The sequence below is a fragment of the Camelus bactrianus genome, chromosome 23 (genome assembly GCF_048773025.1).
Source record: "Camelus bactrianus isolate YW-2024 breed Bactrian camel chromosome 23, ASM4877302v1, whole genome shotgun sequence".
Taxonomy (NCBI): Eukaryota; Metazoa; Chordata; class Mammalia; order Artiodactyla; family Camelidae; genus Camelus; species Camelus bactrianus.
The window spans coordinates 29,893,588-29,914,372 of NC_133561.1; the positions used below are offsets into that span (position 1 = coordinate 29,893,588).

The 20,785-nt window shown below is 37.5% G+C and overlaps 1 protein-coding gene and 1 non-coding gene across 2 annotated transcripts in view; one reads left to right on the plus strand and one right to left on the minus strand.

Annotated features, from left to right (window-relative positions):
• The first annotated feature begins 61 nt into the window (after positions 1 to 61).
• C23H1orf116 (chromosome 23 C1orf116 homolog) overlaps positions 62 to 20,785 on the plus strand; it is a 36,297-nt gene continuing 15,573 nt past the window's right edge. Inside the window, exon 1 of the mRNA XM_010963243.3 lies at positions 62 to 392. Within this exon, the coding sequence (XP_010961545.2) occupies positions 213 to 392 (180 nt within the window). The 5' untranslated portion in view covers positions 62 to 212. The remainder of the gene's footprint in view (positions 393 to 20,785) is intronic.
• On the minus strand, positions 16,908 to 16,980 carry TRNAS-AGA (transfer RNA serine (anticodon AGA)). The gene has a single exon. It is a non-coding gene; the product is annotated as a tRNA-Ser (tRNA).

The following is a 20,785-nucleotide window of genomic DNA, read 5'->3' on the forward strand; positions in this document are numbered from 1 at the left end:
AACTGCACCAGACTATCGCGAGAACTGTGACAACCAGTGACTTCTCGCGATGTTTGGCCCGGCAAAGGGTGGCCATTTTGGAGTCCGTCCGGCGGCTGGTATCCCCGGCGGCGTATGCCAGCCTGCTGCCGGGACCAAAACTGGCTCCGCGGGTGTCTGGCCTGTGGGCGGCTGGACCGACACGATGTGGCGGCTCCGCTGCAAGGCCAAGGATGGCACCCATGTCTTGCAGGGGTTGTCCAGCCGGACCCGGGTGCGGGAACTCCAGGGCCAAATTGCCGCCATCACCGGGATTGCTCCCGGCTGTCAGCGAATCCTCGTCGGATACCCGCCTGAGTGCCTGGATCTCAACAACGAGGATACAGTTCTGGGGGATTTGCCCATCCAGTCAGGTAAGGGAGCCGAGGCTGGGGCCAGGCAGAGTCCTGGGAGGACGCAGAAGGGCGTGGGGAAGAACAGAGATAGTCGGCGCAAGGTGGCTGTGGGTCGGCTGGGGGCTTTGAGGACAAGGCAGGATAGGTTACAAAACAGAGAACTCTGACGGAGGCCGGGGCGAGTGTCTAGCAACTATTACTTGACTTTATCTACGGTTAGAAGAGACCGGGAGGGCCCAAGTTGTGTGAGAAGCCGAAGGCTTGGGGTCTCCTTTCCTCGGTCCGCTTTTTGGTCTGTTTGGAAAACATCTCATTCATTTTGTTTTCCCTCTGCGTCCACAAAACTATTTTAAAGGAGGGAGGGTCGCTTGTTTTTTCTGTCCTGATGGCTCTTTTCTCCTGTATCAGTGAAAAGAAAACAGCAGTTCTGAAGGATATAGGATACTTTTTTTTTTTTTTTTTTGCTTTCCTGGTTCATTTTTGCGATCACCCCCATTTATATTTTGACAGATGTTCTTGTTTTAGAGTTTGCTTTAACACACCCACTAAGGCCCTTTGAAGTTCTAAACAACCGCAGTTATTTCTGTCCAGTATTAAAACTTGAACAGCAATACTGGTAATTAAAAGCTTTCTACTGTTGCATCATGGATCTTGTAGACACTAAATAGGGTAGATATGTTAAGTTTCCGAAGGACGAGAACCCCCTAGTGGCCTAGTCTATGATAAACACCTTTTGGAAGATGTGTGCTTTTAAACTGCAGAGAGCAAGCATAAGAAAATTTTGTTCTTGAAATGTATCTTTTTAAGTGTATAACCCAGGCCCTTTTACTGAATTAGGTGCAACCCGAAGCATTTTTCTCTTTGTTCTGTTTCCATCTTTATGAAAATTCAGATGAAAAGCTGTATTTTCCCTAGTAACTCCAGCTTATACTTTAACTCCTTTGGTTTGTATTTTACAGACTTGGTTAGTGAACACTCAGTTTCAACTATAATTTTTCTGCAGTTCTGGATTTGTTTTATTTTTGACAGGCGACATGCTGATCGTTGAAGAAGACCAAACCAGGCCCAAAACGTCACCTACATTTACAAAACTTGGTGCTCCTAGCTACGTCAGGGAAACTTTGCCTGTGCTTACCAGAACGGCGGTCCCAGCAGACAACTCTTGCCTTTTTACCAGTGTGTACTATGTTGTTGAAGGAGGAGTTTTGAATCCAGCTTGTGCCCCTGAGATGAGACGCCTCATAGCACAGATTGTAGCAAGTGATCCAGTCTTGTACAGCGAGGCGATACTGGGAAAAACAAATCAAGAGTACTGTGACTGGATCAAAAGGGATGATACTTGGGGTGGAGCTATTGAGATATCAATTTTGTCTAAATTTTATCAATGCGAAATATGTGTGGTAGATACACAGACAGTAAGAATTGATCGTTTTGGGGAAGATGCAGGATATACCAAAAGGGTCCTGCTTATTTATGATGGAATCCACTATGATCCCCTTCAGCGTGTCTTCCCTGACCCAAACACCCCTCCTCTGACCATTTTCTCCTCTAATGATGATATTGTTCTTGTACAAGCACTGGAATTAGCAGATGAAGCTAGAAGCAGGAGACAGTTTACTGATGTCAACCGCTTCACCCTGAGATGCATGGTATGTCAGAGAGGATTAATTGGACAAGCAGAAGCAAGGGACCATGCCAAGGAGACAGGCCATACCAACTTTGGAGAAGTGTGATCCATGCATGATGAGGATTGAAGCCTACTACCTCACAGATCCAGAAGGCTCTGGGTTTTCCAATAAGCTATTTGTAACCCTAAAGAACAAAAGAACACGATGCTTGAACCATCCTTTTAACCTAAAACCACTAAGAAACTGAATTCCTTGTTAAGATTAAAATTAGTGTGCAAGTTTACAGATGTGTGTCTACAGTGGTGATACATGCCCTCTTTTTGCTGGGGTGACAGAATAGGTGGTCCTTGCTACCTACCTACTGACGCGAACCTGAAGATTGAGTTGTAGTATTATAAACTAGCACCCGGCAGCATTCACTTGGAGAAGAAGGCAGCTTCATATTTTGGGTAATGCAGAAGGCCTTGGGTGAGGCCACTGGACGTAAACCACGGTGTCTCCAGTAATTGAGTCCTTTTAAAAACTCTGAGTTAATAGTCTTTAAATTATGAATGGATTCCTCAAATGAAGATACTCAGAATTGTCAAAGCTGGTTTCATACTGCAGTTTGGTAGACTTTGTGAACGTGTACTTCACCAGCTACAAGTACAGAACAAGCAGTTTTCACAGGGGTGAGTCTAGCCCTTGAGAATGTTACCTAAAAGCAGGAGCTGGCAGCGCCCACATTAGGGCTTCTAGTGTATAAAAGTAGAATGTAAGAGGGAAAAGGTGCCTGAGCAGCTTACTGAAGCTTTAAAAGACCGTTGGCCTCTTGTTTTAATGCAGCTCATGTATTCATCTTTGTCACATTGCATAAAACTTTAAAATTAAGCAGGATATGTTTTTTTCGTTGAAGTTCTTCAAAATTTTAGTGCTCGATTTTTGCCTTTTTACCTAAAGATTCATCTGGAGGTATTTAATTTCCTCAAATTTGTTAAGAGCACTTCCTCCAACTCCCCAGAATTTTCATGTCAAGTGATAACACTATGCTTTGGTTTGGTTTTTGTGAGCTCCTTTGCTTCCCTAAACAGTGTGTGTTTTCATGCGAGCCTTATCCCACACTAATGCTCTTTTAAAAAATTTCATGTTTCTGCAAACTAGCACTTTGCTTATCCACAATCTTTTACTTTGACTTTTGCAGAGTTTTAAAGTAATGGGGATAATAATACTGAATGAATTTGTTTCACTTCCAAAAGATGACAATTTTTAAATCTTGCCTTATTCCGCTTTCTCAGAATTCTGCTTCTTCCTAATACTAGATTCATAGCCATTTGCTTGGTGGGCTAATCCACAAGGCACACCCTCTAAAACTTAGCTTCACTCTGAGATCTTCCAGATAAAAGTTTTCTACCTCTTTTCTTAATTCTTCTGAAGATCAGGGATGCTAAATTATAATGTGTTATGTATCATTTCACATAATGTGAAAAGGCTTAATGTTGTGAAGTTTTGTTATCTTGGTCTCATTTTTTAATTAAGTGTCCTCACTTAGAAAACCAGTGGTGTACTTTAAAGCTCTTACGTCTCTCTTAGCGTACCTTCTTGGCAGGTGTTTTAAAGTTGAAATTCGCTTCTAGCGCTTTCACTTGGTGGAGGCGGCCATGTAAAACTAAGGAACGTGGAACAATTTAGGGGGAAGTATCTTTAAGGAGCAATTCACGAATTATGCTTGAAATCATTAGATAACATTTCCTGAGTACCTTTTGTATGGACAGCTCTTTGCGTTAAGGTGTTATGGTCAGTATAACTCAAAAGTGTTTAATTTTCTATTTTACTGAGCCTTAAAAATAGCATTTGTGAGCTTGTGATACTTAATGTTTGGCAATCATAATATGTACAGAGGAATATGATTGAAAATCTCGTTGTAGCTGTCATCTGGTCTAAAGGATTTTGTATCTCTTATTTCCCCCAGAAAATATTAAATTTAAAGCTGTAAGTTAAGAGTATACCACTGGGTAACACTCATCAATTTGAGCTTTATGCATCATTATTCATAAACCTTGCCTTCCTTTTTTAAGTATTTCAGGGGCCAAACTTGATATTTGCTTACTGGAATTTTAGTGATGTCTATTCATGCAACAAATATTTATTGAGTAATTTATAATGTACCAGGCATATATTGATGTGTTTCCCAACATAAATTTCTGTCACTTTAAAATTGAGAATACTCTATCTACATTTGATTTTAATTTAACAAATGGAAGGAAGTACAATCTGATATTTTATAAAATTAAAACTGTCATTTTAAGTGTTTTTGTTTGCATATTTAAGCTTATGCTGTGATAACAAGTGTCAGACATTTATTCAGGGGATCTTGTTTTATTTCTAATTTACCTATTAACTGGGTTGTGCATTCCTCAGTTAATCACTGATAGATCACTCTCAATAATGACTTTTTAACTTAATCATCTGCTGAAATTCAGCACTAGGATTTTAATGTTTTGATCATGGGAAATTCAAGATGAAGCACTATTTGCAGACCATTTGATTTAATTATTGGGGATTAAAAACCTAAACTTGTACTTACTGTGAACTCAAGCTTCTAAGCCTCAGAAGAACTTAAAGATTTTTTTAATTGCACTTATTATACTCTGGAAATTAATTCATTAGTGTGTGTAAATTCTAATCTTGAGAATTTTGAAAACCTTGCAGCAGGATTAAAATGAATTTTTTCTTAAATTTGCACTTGAGCAGAGTGAAACCCTTCTTCCTATTCATTCAGTTTTTGACTGCCATACAAGAGTTTGTTTTCTTTTTTTAATTAAAATAAGGATTGTTTACATTAGTAGCAGAATGACTGAAGATTGTGCTTTCCGATCCCCTACACTTCCCTTCCCTTACTCTTCTTTCCCTACAAATCCTTTGGATTTGTAGATTAGATACAGGGCTATCAAGATACACTTCTGGATAGAGTGATTTCAGAAGTTCAAATGTATCTCTCTGGGAATTTTGTGATATGATAGCCCTGTGAAGACATCAGTGTGGTACATCTTCTGTGAATGGTTCATGGTTGATTTCTTAATTGATTCCCATGGATGGATAATGAGCACAGTCACGTGGTATCTTGGAAAGTTTGGGGGCTGGTCAGCTTGACCCTGTTGACAAATCTAATATAGTCACGCCACTTAATTATTCCATGAAGTTCAATTCCCAGCAAAGTCATAATCAGGAATGAATTAACGCTATATTACTTACCTATACATGCCTCTAAATACCCAGACCTAACTTGCATATCTAGCTTATTCTTTCCATCTTGTGTAGGCATTAAAACATGAATGTTGCAAGTTATCCTAACTGAACAGTTTTCTATGTCCTTTTTGAAAAAGTTGAATGGGGAGTATACAGAATTAGCAGAGTGATGTTTTTTTTCTTTATGAATCAGGTGGCCTTCCTAAATTTTCATATATTAAGATTTTTATGTTCTTTCGTGTGTTGAGAACATGCGTTTGTTATTGTTTGCAGCACTTTAAAAATATGAAATAAAAGTTTACATGTCAGCCCTCTCCAGGGATCTTATCCAAGATATTAAAATGTAACTCTTGAGTTGCTAACAGTCAGCTCTTCTAAATCAACAGTTACCATCAGTGTATAGTGTATCCAGTGATACAATATGCTGGTGTTTGGTAACAGTAGAACTCGATTTCAGTAACTTAGAAGCACGCTTTGTCCCTAGCTTTCAAAATGTTACTTATTTCTGTAATGTGATTGTTTATTATTCATTGTACAGTGCGGTATTCAGATTTGTCCTTGTAGCACAAAGATGACCACTACAATTTTGAAAAGATTAGATCCTTAAAACTCTTCATTGTTTCTAAGCAAACTTATTTTAATGGAGCTGATTTTTGAGTCAGAGGTTTTAAAAGTATCACGTATACGCAACATCATTTTTAAGTGTAAAGTGAAACACTTGATTTGAATAAGCTAGTTTATTAACTAAAGATGTTTTCTTCTAAGAGTTGAGATATTTCAGCCAACTTAAAAATATTATTAAGACTTCCCTGACTGAAAGGGTGTTTTTTTTTTTCCATCTTCTCCAAAACTTAGCTGACATTTTGTTTACAGTGCTATGAATATTTGACTTTAAAGAAATTATTACATTGACACAGAATTGTGGGGTGCTGATTTGGGTCTTGGTTGATAGAGTTTAGAGATTGATAACCCTCCTGTTTTAGAGTAAAGGGAGATAGGGGCCAGAAAATGAGGTACCACGTAAACAAAAGAGATCCTCAAATGAGTGCATTCCTAATCCTGAATTAGGCTTTTCAGAAAATTTTTTAAGCAATGCCTTTGTGTCACCTTAACCCCCCTCGCCCATTTCTTGGCATAGAATGTAGCAAGGCCACAACTGAAAAGCTTGTCAGTAAAATATAAAACCACAAATATAAGCATTTTGCTATGATGCCTTTTTATACTTGTTTTTAAAATTACAAACCTACATCTAGGAGTTTAGGGATAGTGAAGATATGATTTAGTTAAGCTATAAGTAAATAAATTAACTTAAGAAAGGTTTACAATTTCTACTAAGATTACATGAGTCTGACTTCGTAACTAGTATAGGATACGTGGTTAGCTGTAGCCTATAATTTGCTTAAAAGGACCAGGGCACCTGCTTCTTGTCAGTTTCCCAGTTCACCTTGGTGCCATCATGACATAAGCTGTTTACAGGAAATATAATTTCCTTAGCGAAGAGTAATTTTTTTTCCTTTAAAAGGGTGTTGAATTAAGCTTAAAATATAGCTTGTCAAAAGGAATAGGGGGTAACAATAGTCCTATATTTCCTGTGTTAATGCAATAGAGGTTGAAATTCCTGGAGCAAAAAGAAACCCACCAAACCATCAAATTTAGAGCTTTAAAATATGACTTGAAAAGTAGTAAGGAAGGACAAAACAGAACCAAGTTCTGTTTCTCTTGGCGTAAGAATCTATTTTTTCCTTAATGAAAATGGACAGTGCTTTCTTGTTTTAAAAATATTCCTTTGTTTATTTGCGATCATTTTTTCAAAGTTAGTGCATTGCTGCTACCTGAGAGATGTCTAATTTCATTTTGTACAACTCATGTGATTTTGCCTTTGTCATTAAGATGCATTGATTTTATTTATGAGGTGTATAATTTTAAATACCTAAATGCTATTGTATGAAGTGACTTGTTTTGAAGGAATAAATGAAGTGAAAATATTGTTGTCTGAGCATATTTGGGGAAGGGCAGAGGGCCAGTGAACAGCTGCTACACTTCAAGTTACATATTTATTATCAAAAGCTGATAGACAACCACTTTGACTTGTGTGCCAATTTCTGCCAAGTCTCACGCTGTAGGTGGAAACTTAGTGACTTAGAAAGAAGAAACATTTTAGTTTCTCATGTCAAACACCAGAGGGTATCTGAAATTTCCCTTCTTTGACTCTTAATTTTCTGGTATGCAATCAGCTCCTGAAAGTTGTAATTCAGCGTCTGTTGCTGACAAATTGTCAAAGTGGAAAGGCTGCAAGTTCCCTTTCATTTATAATAGGCTGAGATCTCTGTGAACTTAGATCTGTTTGGAAGCTGCAACATCTCTCTGGGAGAATTTACTTGATAATTAATTGTTGACAATGTCAGCATTTAAACATTTGTTTGAAATGACACTGGGATTGTTGGAATTGGCCAGGTTTCTGCTAACTAAATTGAACTACTTTTATTTCCTTCTCATTGAAAGCTTTAAAAGTATGGAAATGGAACCATAATGCAATCTAATCAATTTGTGCACCAGGACAAAATATGTGTTTGGGAATTGGCATAAATCCACTCAAGCCAAACCTCATATGAAAAGGTTTGTAAGGAGTCTCATGTGGTTGTAGCTTGTTCAACAATTAACTGCACCCATAAAGCAATGCTTCGCAAACTGTTCATCACATTACCTGGCCACTTTTAGAAATGCAGATCGAGACAGAAATCAGAAATAAATGAGGCCAAAAATCTGTTACAACAAGCCCTCAAGGCAATGCTGATGCATGGTGGAAGTCAGAACCACAACTATGACCACAGTTACTTAAACGCATCAGTATCAACTTCCAGAGACCTCTGATGGCTTCTGTCAGCCCTACAGCCTTAGCCTCATGCAGTCTATCTTAACCCACTACTTAAGATAGTTATTAAAATTTACAGATAGTATAAATCCAGAGAGGGCTGATAGTACAATAAATGACAATTCAAAAACCTCAACAGGCTGAAAAACCCTAAAATCAAATACTCATAAATGTGAAGTCCTGCCCTCAAGTTCTAAACCCACTGTGTGAGTCCAGCAAGAATAAAACCTGGTTTCATAGTTGAGTTGACAAAGAAATAGCAATAGTACTTAACTATAATTCTGATCCCAACAGGGTGATGTGACTGGGGCTGAAGAAATAGTTGCATTTTAATTGTTAAATGAGCTTTAAAAAGAAGCAGCAGCAGCAGCAATAGTGTTAATGCATCCTGCTTTAATCACATTGCATAGGAAATATGGATGAGGATTTTGCCTGTAAAACGATGGGAAAACGAAGGTTTGATAGCTGTCATGTTCAGCTGAAGGAACTGTAGAAAGTACCCAGAGAAAAGGGATAACAGATTGATGGTGATGGCCAACTTCACATTTGGAAAAGTGTTATTTGAAAGATGAATTAGATTTATTCTCTGAGGCTCTATAGGAAGGAACTCTGACCAATAAGGGGTGAATATTACAAAGTAAAATTTACCTTAAAAACCTAACATAAATAGAAAAGAGGGTGCTTTTGAGTATTGCAGTGTAACTTCTGCCTTATGAAAAATAGAGCTACAAGTTATTATGCCCCTGACATCTTGAAAATTTTGTTTCAAATGCTAGTTGTGAAATGAATAATTAGAAAAAGAACTTCTTCCCCAGGAAAAAAAAAAAAGTGAGTTTTTTAATTTTTCTTTTTCTCTTCCATCCATTAGTGTTTGGAAAGAAGTGGCTTGCACTCTTATTTAGTAATATGGTGGAGGCTGCAAAGTAGGGCTTCTATATTTGGGAGTAGTATATACTATGCTTATTTTATTGTATTTCTAAAACTAAAATGAGAGGTTCAAGAATAGAAAAGCCAGCATCTCAAATACTTCCTGTACTTTAAAAGTTTGTTCTGACTTGTCTTTGTCTCTATTGTGTTCATAGCTTTTGAGGGCATTTATCAGATAAAATTAAGTGCCAGGGTATCATGAACATATTTTCCCAAACTCATAAAAACTTTAGTAAGTTCTACATGTGTGATTTAAAAAATAATCAAGAATTCATGAGGAAACAGCTCTGAGAATAAATAGTCCTTTCTCTTTGCTTTAGTACCTGCCTCCCTCTTAACTGTTTCACTGCCTGTCATAAAATTCTTTCCTTACACCAAAAAGAGTTTTCTGAACTTACTATTTCTGTGTATTCAGTTGAAGGCCTTTATTAGTTAAGCTATTAGAGTAGGTGCCACAGTGACTTGGCCTTGCTCTAAAACCCTAATGATGGCCCTCTTAAATAATTGCAGTAGGCTGAAAGCTGTTAACTTGAAGTTGAAGCTTACTCAAGTCAAGTTCAAAATCAATGCTGAGTTTAAATACAAAATATAGAAAAAATTATTCCTGATAAGATCTTAAGTAGCTAATAAAGTAGAATATATAGACATAACTATAACTTAGTAAGTCCGACACAGCTCGTCCCCTCCCCAGTGTCGAGAGGGTTCGTGCTCACTCCTGGGGTGCAGCTCCTTGAGATCCCAACCCACAGTGAGTGTGGTTCACTAGCTCCCAACCATTAGGGATCCTGGACTCCAGTCTCTGATCCCTTGCTTCTGTGGAGCTACCAGAAGCATCCCGTAGCATCTCAGGCAACCATTCTGGAAGAGAGTAATGTCTCCAGAGGAAAAGTGGCCCCAAATGTTGTTTACATCACACCCGACCTCTATCCTCATCCTGATACAGGCCTGGCAATTCTTCAAATTCTTCACCACATTTTCGGCTCCCCACTACTTCTGCAAGGAGGGTTTATCTGAATTACCTAGTCCAGCATTACTGGAAATGGGGGTCCTCAGCAACACCTTTTTTATGATAATCAAGAAACAACTACCAAAAAATTGTTTTTAAAAAAAAAGATATAATCTTGGAAGTGGAAATATGAAGCAAATGATTTAATAACAATTTTATCATCAGCAATGGAGAAGGGGGAATAGTAAGAATTTGTTAGTATTTATTTAAAACTGTCCAGAAGTAAGAAGTACTTTATCAAGTAAGCATGAATGTCTAGCACAGTTCACTTCTATCCTGTTGGATATTTATATTGAATTAAATAGAAACTATGTCCTTTATCATTGAATGAGAATCATTTTTTAGAGTTTATTATGTGAGGTATTTCACAAAATTATCCATCCTAATTGTGTACAGAACTTTACAACTATAGAATTCCAAACTTCCATGATTTAACTACTTTGCATTGGGATTGATAATTAATTCTCTTATTAATTTTATTGGATTAAATTACTTCTCCCAGAGCTTGAATATTATGGAGTAAACCAACCTTTTTTTAAACCTACAAAACTAAGGAACAGACTTCGAATTATGTTGACTTTCTGCCAAAGTGACTCTTCCCATTAGACCCATCCTTTCACATCAAGCCTTATTTTTTTCACTCTTAATCTATAACAATGAAGACTGAGAAAATTATCTTGAATTTGGCTAGAACAGCTTAAGTCAGTTTATCTCAGATAAATTGTTAAGCAGTTTTTAAAAATTCTTGTACGATATGATATCAAATACCTCAGAATTACAAGGATAGTCATTCATTCAATACGCATTTGTGATTGTTAACGTTATTCTAGAAACTACCATGGATGCTGAGAATACATGGGATGGGTGAGGGGAAACAATGCTATAAAGGAACAGAAATAGAGATGCTATGAAGAGAATACTAGGGTTTGGAGAATCTTATCAAAAGTGATTAATCTGGGAAAGCCTTTTTGAGAAAGTGACATTTAAGCTGAAACCTGAAGCATTAATAGGAGTTAGTCCTAACTGATGAGTAAGAAGAACATTCCAAGTATAGGGTGTAACATTTGCAAACACTATGTTGCAGGAGGAAATGAAATATTTTCCAGGCGTTAGTGTGGAAATAGTGTGGTAAACAGGGAAAGAGGAACATGAAATGAAGTTTTTGAAGCAAGTATTCAGATTTACAACATCCATAAGCTATATTAAGCACTTACCCTAATTCATATGTACCACATTTTATTGGCTTTTTTATTTTGTATTTGTGTCCCCAAGTAGTTTGTCCATGAGGGCAGGGACTGGTTCTTTCTTATTACCATTGTATTCTCAGCACCTAATAAAGAATTGGACACATAGTAGGCATTCAATATTTATTTGAATGAATGAACATATAAATGAATGATGTTAATGTGTAATTTAGGAATATCCTAAGAGCATTGGGAGGACATTAAAGCATTTTAAAGAAGACATCAAATTTATGTTTCTCCACGTCATTTCAACTGCCCTGTAGGGAATGGATTAAGGGGTCAAGAATGGAAATGGAGGACCAGTTAGGAGGAGGCTACTGCCTCATATATATATGACATATATAAATGATGATGTAATAATTATGATAGCATCTTTGAGTGCTTACACTGTACATAGCATTTTCATTATGTCATGTAACCCTCACAATAACTCTATGGGATATATATTATTATTATCTTATGTATTTTGTAGATATGGTTACTTGGGATTAGAGAGATTTGATAACTTCTTTAAGGATGAAAAGCTAATAAATGGATGATAGCTTGGACTAGATAAACATTAACAGAAGAGGATAGTTTTAAGATATACTTTGGAGATAGGCTCTCCAGGACTTGGTGACATGAGGAGTAAGAGAGAGGGAAGCATCTAGAATATTTCTCAGGGTTTTTACTCAAGCCCCTGGTGAATGAAAGTGACATTTACTGACCCATGGACAAGGGAGAGGGAGAATATTTGGAAAGAATACAGAAAACAAGACTTTAGACATGTTAGGTTTAAGATGTTTCTGAATCATCTGAAAAGATATCATATAGACAACTATAGACTGGAAGTTCAAAAAATATGTCTAAATATTAAGATCTAAATTTTGGATTTCTTGAGCTATAAATAGTTAAAAGATAGAAGAGTGGAAGGGATCAACTAGAGAGAGTTTGTGAAGAGCAGAAGGCTCAGCACCAAACCACAGAGATAAAGGAAAAAGGACCAGCATTTAGAAGTCAGTTAAAGAAAAGCCACCAAAGATAACTGAGAATTATCAGAGGTGTGTGAGAATTTCATGTCATGAAATCCAAGAGAAAATAGTTATTTGAGAAACAGAACATGGTCAAACAATGTTGGATATTAGTCAGATGATATATGAAGATCAAGTTAGAGGAGGCTTAGAAGAGTCTGTAGAATTTGGCGACCTAGAGCTCACTGATGAACAAGAGCCATTTCAGGGAAATAGTGGAAAAGGAAGCCAGATGGATGTGGGTTGGGTTAAATGGGATGGCTCGTTAAAGATAACAAGTTCAACATACTCATATTCATATTATCATTCATATTCATTATTCATATTCATATTATCATTCCACTAAATGATAATAGAATTTTAAAAGGCATAAACTCCCAAAGATAGAGAGAAGCAAGATGGCGGAGTAGAAGGATGCTCGTAGCTCACCCTCTCCCACAAATACACCAACACTCACATCTACGGACCTACGCAGCCAACCAGAGCACCTGCTGAACTCTGACAGAACATCGCCCTTTTCTAAAGACAAAGATGCCAAAAATCTGGTAGGAAAAAAGAAAGAAGAAAAAGCAAAACAGTGTGGGACCGGTCCCACAGGGAGGGAGCAGCAAAGGAGGACTGGCACTCGTTCACTGGGCACCCTCCCCTCCAATGGAGAGGCCAGCAGGACGGAGGGGGAGCCTCGGAGGCTCAGATCTGTCCCAAGCACACCTTGACTGACAGAACTGAGGTAAACGGGCACAAAGGGTCCCCGCGACACCCAGCCTGAGACGCAAGCCCGCAGCTGGGGCCGAGACGGGCCACCCGAGCCGGGCGGAGAATGGGGGCGGCTGCACTGAGGCAGCCTCGGGGGACTGCAGGGGGCTGTGTGCCATGGCTGGGAGGGGATACAGAGCGGAACAACCTCGGTCCCCCATAAATTGCGAAAAAAGCAAAGCAACATGGCTGGTGTGCCCTGAGGGGCGGGGCGCTGTACCCCTTGTCTCCTCAGACCTTCGCTGCCATTACTGGCGCTTCTCGCGAGAAGAGAGGCGGGGCGCAACTGCAGCCGCCACCTCCTCCTGTGCGAGCGCCCGGGCGGGGGCAGGGCCGAGCCCTGAATCCACACCCGGGGCTCCGCAACCTCCTAGGCAGGACTGAGACTTGTCTACAGCCCAAGGAAGATAGGATCTTTCTGCCCTGGCACCTCAGAGAACTTGTGCCTCCAAGACAAACAAGGAGCTGAGATTTGGCAAGAAGCAGGAGCCAGGCCCTTCTGCGGTCTCCCCAAGCCCACCTTCAGAGCGCCAACCCTAGGCGGAGTGGGCAGCTGCACAGAGCAGCTGAGCAACCAGCACAGGGAAAGGGCGGGCGGCAACCCATCTTCCTGGCAGGAATGCAGCACCTGACCACGGTGCTGGGAGGGAGCACAATCCTCCCACCTGTCTCCCCCTGAGCGCAGCATCCGACCGCAGCATTGGGAGGGGGAGAGACCCGCCCACCCACTGGGTAAGAGCTCAGCTCCTGACCCAGTGTTAGGAGGGGGCGCGATCTGCTAGCCGACAGCCACTGGGAGCAGCACAGATGAGGGCACCAACAGAGGGCCTCTGGAAACAGCAAGCTGAGTAGGTGAAACAGGATGAAGACACAAAGACCTCTCAATAAAATCATTAAGAGCACATCACCTCCAGGAGAACTAGATAACTGATACTCCTTAAGCCACAGTGCCAGAGAGATAAGAGCAATATGAAGAAGCAATTAAAAGATCAAGAGAAATCCCCTGAAAGCACGATCAAGGAAATACATATTGATAGCCTACTAGATCAAGATTTCAAAAAAGGAGTGATCAAAGTACTGAAGGAACTAAAAGAAATAGTGTTTAGAGATATAAAATATGTCAAAAATGAAATAGAAGCTGTAAAGAAGAACCAAGTAGAATTAGTAAACTCATTTGCTGAGATGAGAGCTGACCTAAAGGCTGTGCAAAGCAGACTAGATAATGCAGAGGAACGAATAAGTGACCAAGAAGACAGGACAACAGAAAGCACCCAATCAGAACAGCTGAGAGAAAAACAAATAAAAAACAATGAAAACAATATTAGGAACCTATGAGATAATATAAAGTGTGCCAATCTACACATAATAGGGATTCCATATGGGGAAGAAAGAACAAAGGGGATTGAAAAGGTTTTGAAGAAATCATGACTGAAAACTTCCCAAACCTAAAGGAATCAGATATCCAAGTAAAGGAGGCTCAGAGGGTTCCAAACAGGAAGAATCCAAACAGACCCACACCAAGACATAATCAAGATGGCCAGAGTCAAGGATAAAGAAATGATCCTAAAGACAGCAAGAGAAAAACAAAGAGTGAGTTACAAGGGAACCCCCATAAGGCTCTCAGCTGATTTCTCTACACAAACACTACAGGCCAGAAGGGAGTGGCAAGATATATTCAAAGTCCTGAAAGGAAAAAAGATGCAGCCTAGGATACTCTATCCAGCAAGGCTATCCTTTAGAATAGGAGAGATAAAGAACTTCACAGACAAGCAAAAATTAAAAGAGTTTAGCAACACTAAACCCATGCTAAAAGAAATATTGACAGGTTTACTCTAAATAGAAAAGAAGCAGCATGCTACAAAAATGAGAAACTCATAACTGGAAAGGAGATAACTGCCATGAATTGCAAAAGAATAAACACAAAATTGTAAAATAAGACATCTAAATCAGTAAGAGTGGGAGAGGGAAGCAAGGAAAGCCACTGTGGAAAACAGTATGGAGATTCCTCAAAAGACTAGGAATAGACTTACCATGTGACCCAGTAATCCCACTCCTAGGCATATATCCAGAAGGAACCCTACTTCAAAATGGCACTGGCACCCCAATATTCATAGCAGCAATATTTACAATAGCCAAGATATGGAAGCAGCCTAGATGTCCATCAACAGATGACTGAATAAATAAGAAGTGGTATATTTATACGATAGAATACTATTCAGCCACAAAAACCGACAACAAAATGCCATTTGCAGCAACATGGATGTTCCTGGAGAATGTCATTCTAAGTGAAGTAAGCAAGAAAGAGAAAGAAAAATACCATATGAGATTGCTCATATGAGGAATCTAAAAAAAAAAAAAAAAAAAAGGCATAAATACAAAACAGAAACATACTCATAGACATAGAATACAAACTTATGGTTGCCAAGGGGGTGGGAAGGGACAGACTAGGATTTTAAAATGCAGAATAGATAAACAAGATTATAATGTATAGCACAGGGAAATATAAACAAGATCTTGTGGTAGCTCACAGAGAAAAAAATGTGACAGTGAATATATGCATGTTCATGTATAACTGAAAAATTGTGCTCTACACTGGAATTTGACACAACATTGTGAAATTATTACAAATTAATAAAAAATGTTAAAATAAATAAATAAATAAATAAATAAATAAATAAATAAATAAATAACTAACTCCCTCCCAAGGATAATGAGATGGTAAGGGTAATAATAGCAACAAAATTTTGGAAGCTAGCCAGGAGTTGGATAAGTGATAACCGACCTAGCAGATTTGAAAAAGCTGAATACTAAGCCAGCAACCCCTTTTCTGTGGAGCTCCCCCAAAATTCAAAAACTGGTGGTGTTAATACCTCTGGAAACAGGGATGGAAAAAAACATGAAAATGGAAAATCTGTAGATAAACAACAAATTTATACTGCAAAGCACATGGAACTATATTCAGTATCTTGTAGTAACTTATGGTGAAAAAGAATACGAAAACGAATATATGTATGTTCCTATATGACTGGAGCATTGTGTTGTACACCAGAAATTGACATAACTTGTAAACTGACCATACTTAAATAAAAAAAATTTTTAATGGAAAATCTGGTTAAGAAACAGACCTCTCAGATCTCCCCTCCCTCACTGAGCAACTTAGAGCTTGTTACAACCTCTTTCAGGTGAGGATAGAACAAAGGGTGTCTGTACTGAAACTAAGAGGATAAAGTGATGTTTCATTATTTTTTATGGCTGAGTAGTATTCGTGTGTGTGTGTGTGTGTGTGTGTGTGTGTGTGTGTGTGTGTGTGTGTGTGTGTGATATATATATATATATCACATCTTCTTTATCCATTTGTCTGTTGATGGACACTTGGGTTGCTTTCATATCTTGGATATTGTAAATGATTGGGGTTCATATATATTTTCAAATTAGTGTTTTTATTTTTTACTGATATATACCCAGGAGTGGAATTGCTGAATCATATGCTCGTGCTATTTTTAGTTCTTTGAGGAACCTCCATACTGTTTTCCATAGTAGCTATACCAATTTGCATTCTCATCAACAGTGTGCAAGGGTTCCATTTTCTCCAAATCCTTGCCAACATTTGTTGTTTGTGGTCCTTTTGATGATAGCCATTCTGACAGGTGTGAGATGACATCTCAGCTGTTTGGATTTGCATTCCTCTAATAAGTAGCAACGCTGAGCATCTTTTCACATGCCTATTAGCCATCTACCTGCATGTCTTCTTTGGAAAAAATGTCTATTCAGGTCTTCCACTCATTTTGTTTCTTTTTAAATTTATTTATTGTTTAACTCTCTTTGTGGAGGAGGTAATGAGGTTTAGTTATTTATTATTTTTCAGTGGAGGTGCTGGGAATTGAACCCAGGACCTCGTGCATTCTAGGCATGCACTCTGCCACTGAGCTATACCCTCCCCCCTTCTGGCCATTTTGTGATTGAGTTGTTTGTATTTATGATATCGAGCTGTATGGGCTGTTTATATGTTTTGGATATTAACTCCTTGCCTGTCATATCATTTGTGAATATTTTCTCCCATTCCCTAGGTTGTCTTTTTGTTTTGTTGATGGTTTCCTGTGCTGTGCAAAAGCTTTTAAGTTTAAAGGAAACAGACAGATACAGAAAACAAACTAGTGGTTATGAGTGGGGAAAGGGAACAGAAGATAGGCAAGATAGGGGTAGGGGATAAAGAGGTACAAACTATTACGTGAAAAATAAATAAACTATGAGGATATATTGTGCAACACAGGGAATATAGCCAGTATTTTATAATAATTATAAGTGGAATTTAACCTTAAAAATATCACAAATCACTATGTTGTACACCTGTAACTTATATAATATTGTACACCAACTATATTTCAATTTTCTAAAAAGCTTTTAAGTTTGAGTACTATTTGTTTATTTTTGCTTTTATTTCGTTTCCCTTAGGAGACAAATCCAAAAAAAAAAAAAATATTGCTACGTTTTATGCCAAGGAGTGTTCTGCCTATGTTCTCTTCTAGGAGTTTTATGGTTTCAGGTCTTACATTTAGGTCTTTAATCCATTTTGAGTTTACTTCTGTATATAGTGTGAGGTAATGTTCTAATCTCATTCTTTTATATGTAGCTGTCCAGTTTTCCCTGCACTACTTATTGGAGAGATCTTTTCTCCATTGTATATTCTGCCTACTTTGTCATAGATTACCTGACTATAGTTGTGTGGGTTTATTTCTGGACTCTCTATCCTGTTTCATTGATCTATGTGTCTCTTATTGTGCCAGTGCCCTGCTGTTTTTATTACTGTAGCTTAGTTGTATAGTCTGAAGTCAGGGAGGGTGATATCTCCAGCTTTGTTCTCTTTTTTCTCAAGATTGCTTTGGCAACTTGGCATCTTTCATGGTTCTATACGGATTTTAGGATTATTTGTTCTAGTTCTGGGAAAATGTCATGGATATTTTGATAGGGATTGCATTAAATCTCTAGTTTAATGGGTACTGTGGACGTTTTAAGAATATCAATTCTTCCAACCCACAGAACACAGACTATCTTTCTATTTCTTTATATTCTCTTCAATTTCCTTCATCAGTGTTTTAGAGTTTTCAAAGTATGAGTCTTTTATCTTCTTGGTTAAGTTATTCCTGGGTATTTTATTCTTTTTGATGTAATTTTAAATGGGATTGGGTTTTTATTTTCTCTTTCTGATATTTCATTATTAGTGTATAGAATCAACAGATTTCTGTATATTAATATTAAATCCTGCAACATTACTGAATTCATTTGTTAGTTCTAATAGCTTTTTGGTGGAGACTGTAGGGTTTTTTATATCTTGTATCATTTCACCTGCAAATATTGACAGTTATACTTCTCTCAATTTGGATGCTTTTTTTTTTTTTTTTTTTTTTTTCTTGTTTGATTGCTGTGGCTAGGACTTCCATTGCTATGTTAAATAGAAGTGGTGTGAATGGGCATCCTTGTATTTTTCCTGAAATTAGAGGAAAGGCTTTCAGCTTTTCACTGTTGAGTATGATGTTAGCTGTGCTTTTGTCCTAAATGGCATTTATAATGTTGAAATATGTTCCCTCTATCTCAACTTTTGATGACAGTTTTTATCATAAATGGATGTTGCATTTTGTCAAACGATTTTCTGCATCTGTTGAGATGATCATGTGATTTTTATTCTTCCTTTTATTAATGTGGTGCATCTCATTGATTGATTTGTGAATACTGAACTATCCTTGTGACCCTGGAATAAATCCCACTTGATCATGGTGTATGACCATTTTTATATATTGTCAGATTTGGTTTGCTAATATTTTGTTGAGGATTTTTGCATCTGTATTCATCAGACATATTGGTCTGTAATTTTCTTTTCTTGTAGTATCTTTGTCTGGTTTTGGTATCAGGCTAATGGTGGCCTTGTAGAATGACTTTGGGAATGTTCCATCCTCTTCAATTTTTTGGAATAGTTTGGAATAGAAGAATAGGTATTAGCTCTTCCTTATATGTTTGGTAGAATTTCCCATGAAGCCATCTGGTCCTGGACATTTGTTTGCTGGGAGTTTTTTTAAATTACAAATTCAGTTTCAGTACTAGTGCTTAGTCTGTTCAAATTGTCTGTTTCTCCTTGATTCAGTCTTGGCATATTGTATGTTTCTAGAAATTTGTCCATTTCTTCTAGGTTGTCCAATTTGTTGGCATATTTGTAGTATTCTCTTATGGTTTTTTATATCTCTGTAGTTGTTATTTTTCCACTTTCCTTTATTATTTAGGTCCTCTCTCTTTTCTTCTTGGTGAGCCTGGCTAGAGGGTTATCAACTTTATCTTTTTAAAAATTCAGCTTTTGGTTTTATTGTTTTTTTTTTTTTGGTCTCTATTTTATTTCCTCTCTGATTTTTATTATTTCCTACCTTCTCTTGAATTTAGGCTCTGCTTGTTCTTCTTGTTCTTCTATTTCTAATTCCTTTAGATAGTAAACTAGGTTGTTTATTTGAGATTTTTCTTGTTTCTTGAGGAAGGTCTGTACTGCTATGAACTTCCTTTTTAGAACAGATTTTGCTGCATCCCAGAGATTTTGGAAAGTTGTTCTTCCATTTTCATTTGTCTCAAGGTATTTTCTGACTCCTCTTTGATATCTCCATTGACCCACTGTTTTTTAGTAGCATGTTGTTTAGTTTCCACGCAATTATTTTTTTTTCTCATTTCTCTTCCTGTAATTGATTTTTAGTTTCATACCAAAGTATGTTTATACTTTGTTTTAAAGTCTGTTTTGTCTGATATGAATATTGCTGTCCCTGCTTTTTTGTCATTTCTGTTTGCATGAAATATTTTTTTCAATCCTCTTTCAGTTGGTGTTTGTCTTTATCTCTGAAATGAGTCTCTAGTAGGCAGCATACAGATGGGTCTTTTTTTTTTAAATCCAATCCACCACCCTATGTCTTTTGATTGAAGCATTTAGCCCACTAATATTTTATTAATAGCTATGTATCTCAACAAGAGATGTTAGTGGTCTGAAGGAATCCAATGATAACAAATCAAAAACAAGAGCAGGAAATGCTGACATGTGGAGCAGAAGGTAAAGTTGACATTTCTGGGAACTGAGACACTAGCAGACAGGAGGGAAATGGTTACAGTCTAATCCATTTGTCTTGCTTATAATTGTTGTCATAGTGTAAGTGTGTATTCCATGGACCTGCGTACTGCCACTAATGAATAAAATAAATATTAATATATTATACTCGTAATATCCTTAATGCAAATTCTATGAAGAGTGTTCCAAGAAATAACAAGTTTGAGAAGCAAAATAAATTCTTATATTAGCAATTTCACCAAAGGATTCTGTGTAGAGCTATTAGCTTGCTGGGAGATCCAAATATTATCCATTAATGTTACCTAGCATTTTCTAGTATTGAATATTTGCTATAAGTTACAGTTTTTTATGAGTACTATTAAACCTGATATTTCTTATTTATTATATAATTTTGACATTGAAATCTATAATGATAAATAAAGAACACAAATGATGTTAGAAGCAGTTTAAGAAAGACAAGGAAATAAGTCAGCCCATTGCCAGATATGTTTTAAATTATTGCAATGTTAGTTTGGGGCCTTCACAGCATCTCAGATATAGATATATATTATATAGATATATATAAATATATTCACAACATCAAAAGGTCAAAAACTTCTGCAAAAACCCTGATGAGACAATGCCTCTTACTTCTAAGAGCAATAAGTAGTTTA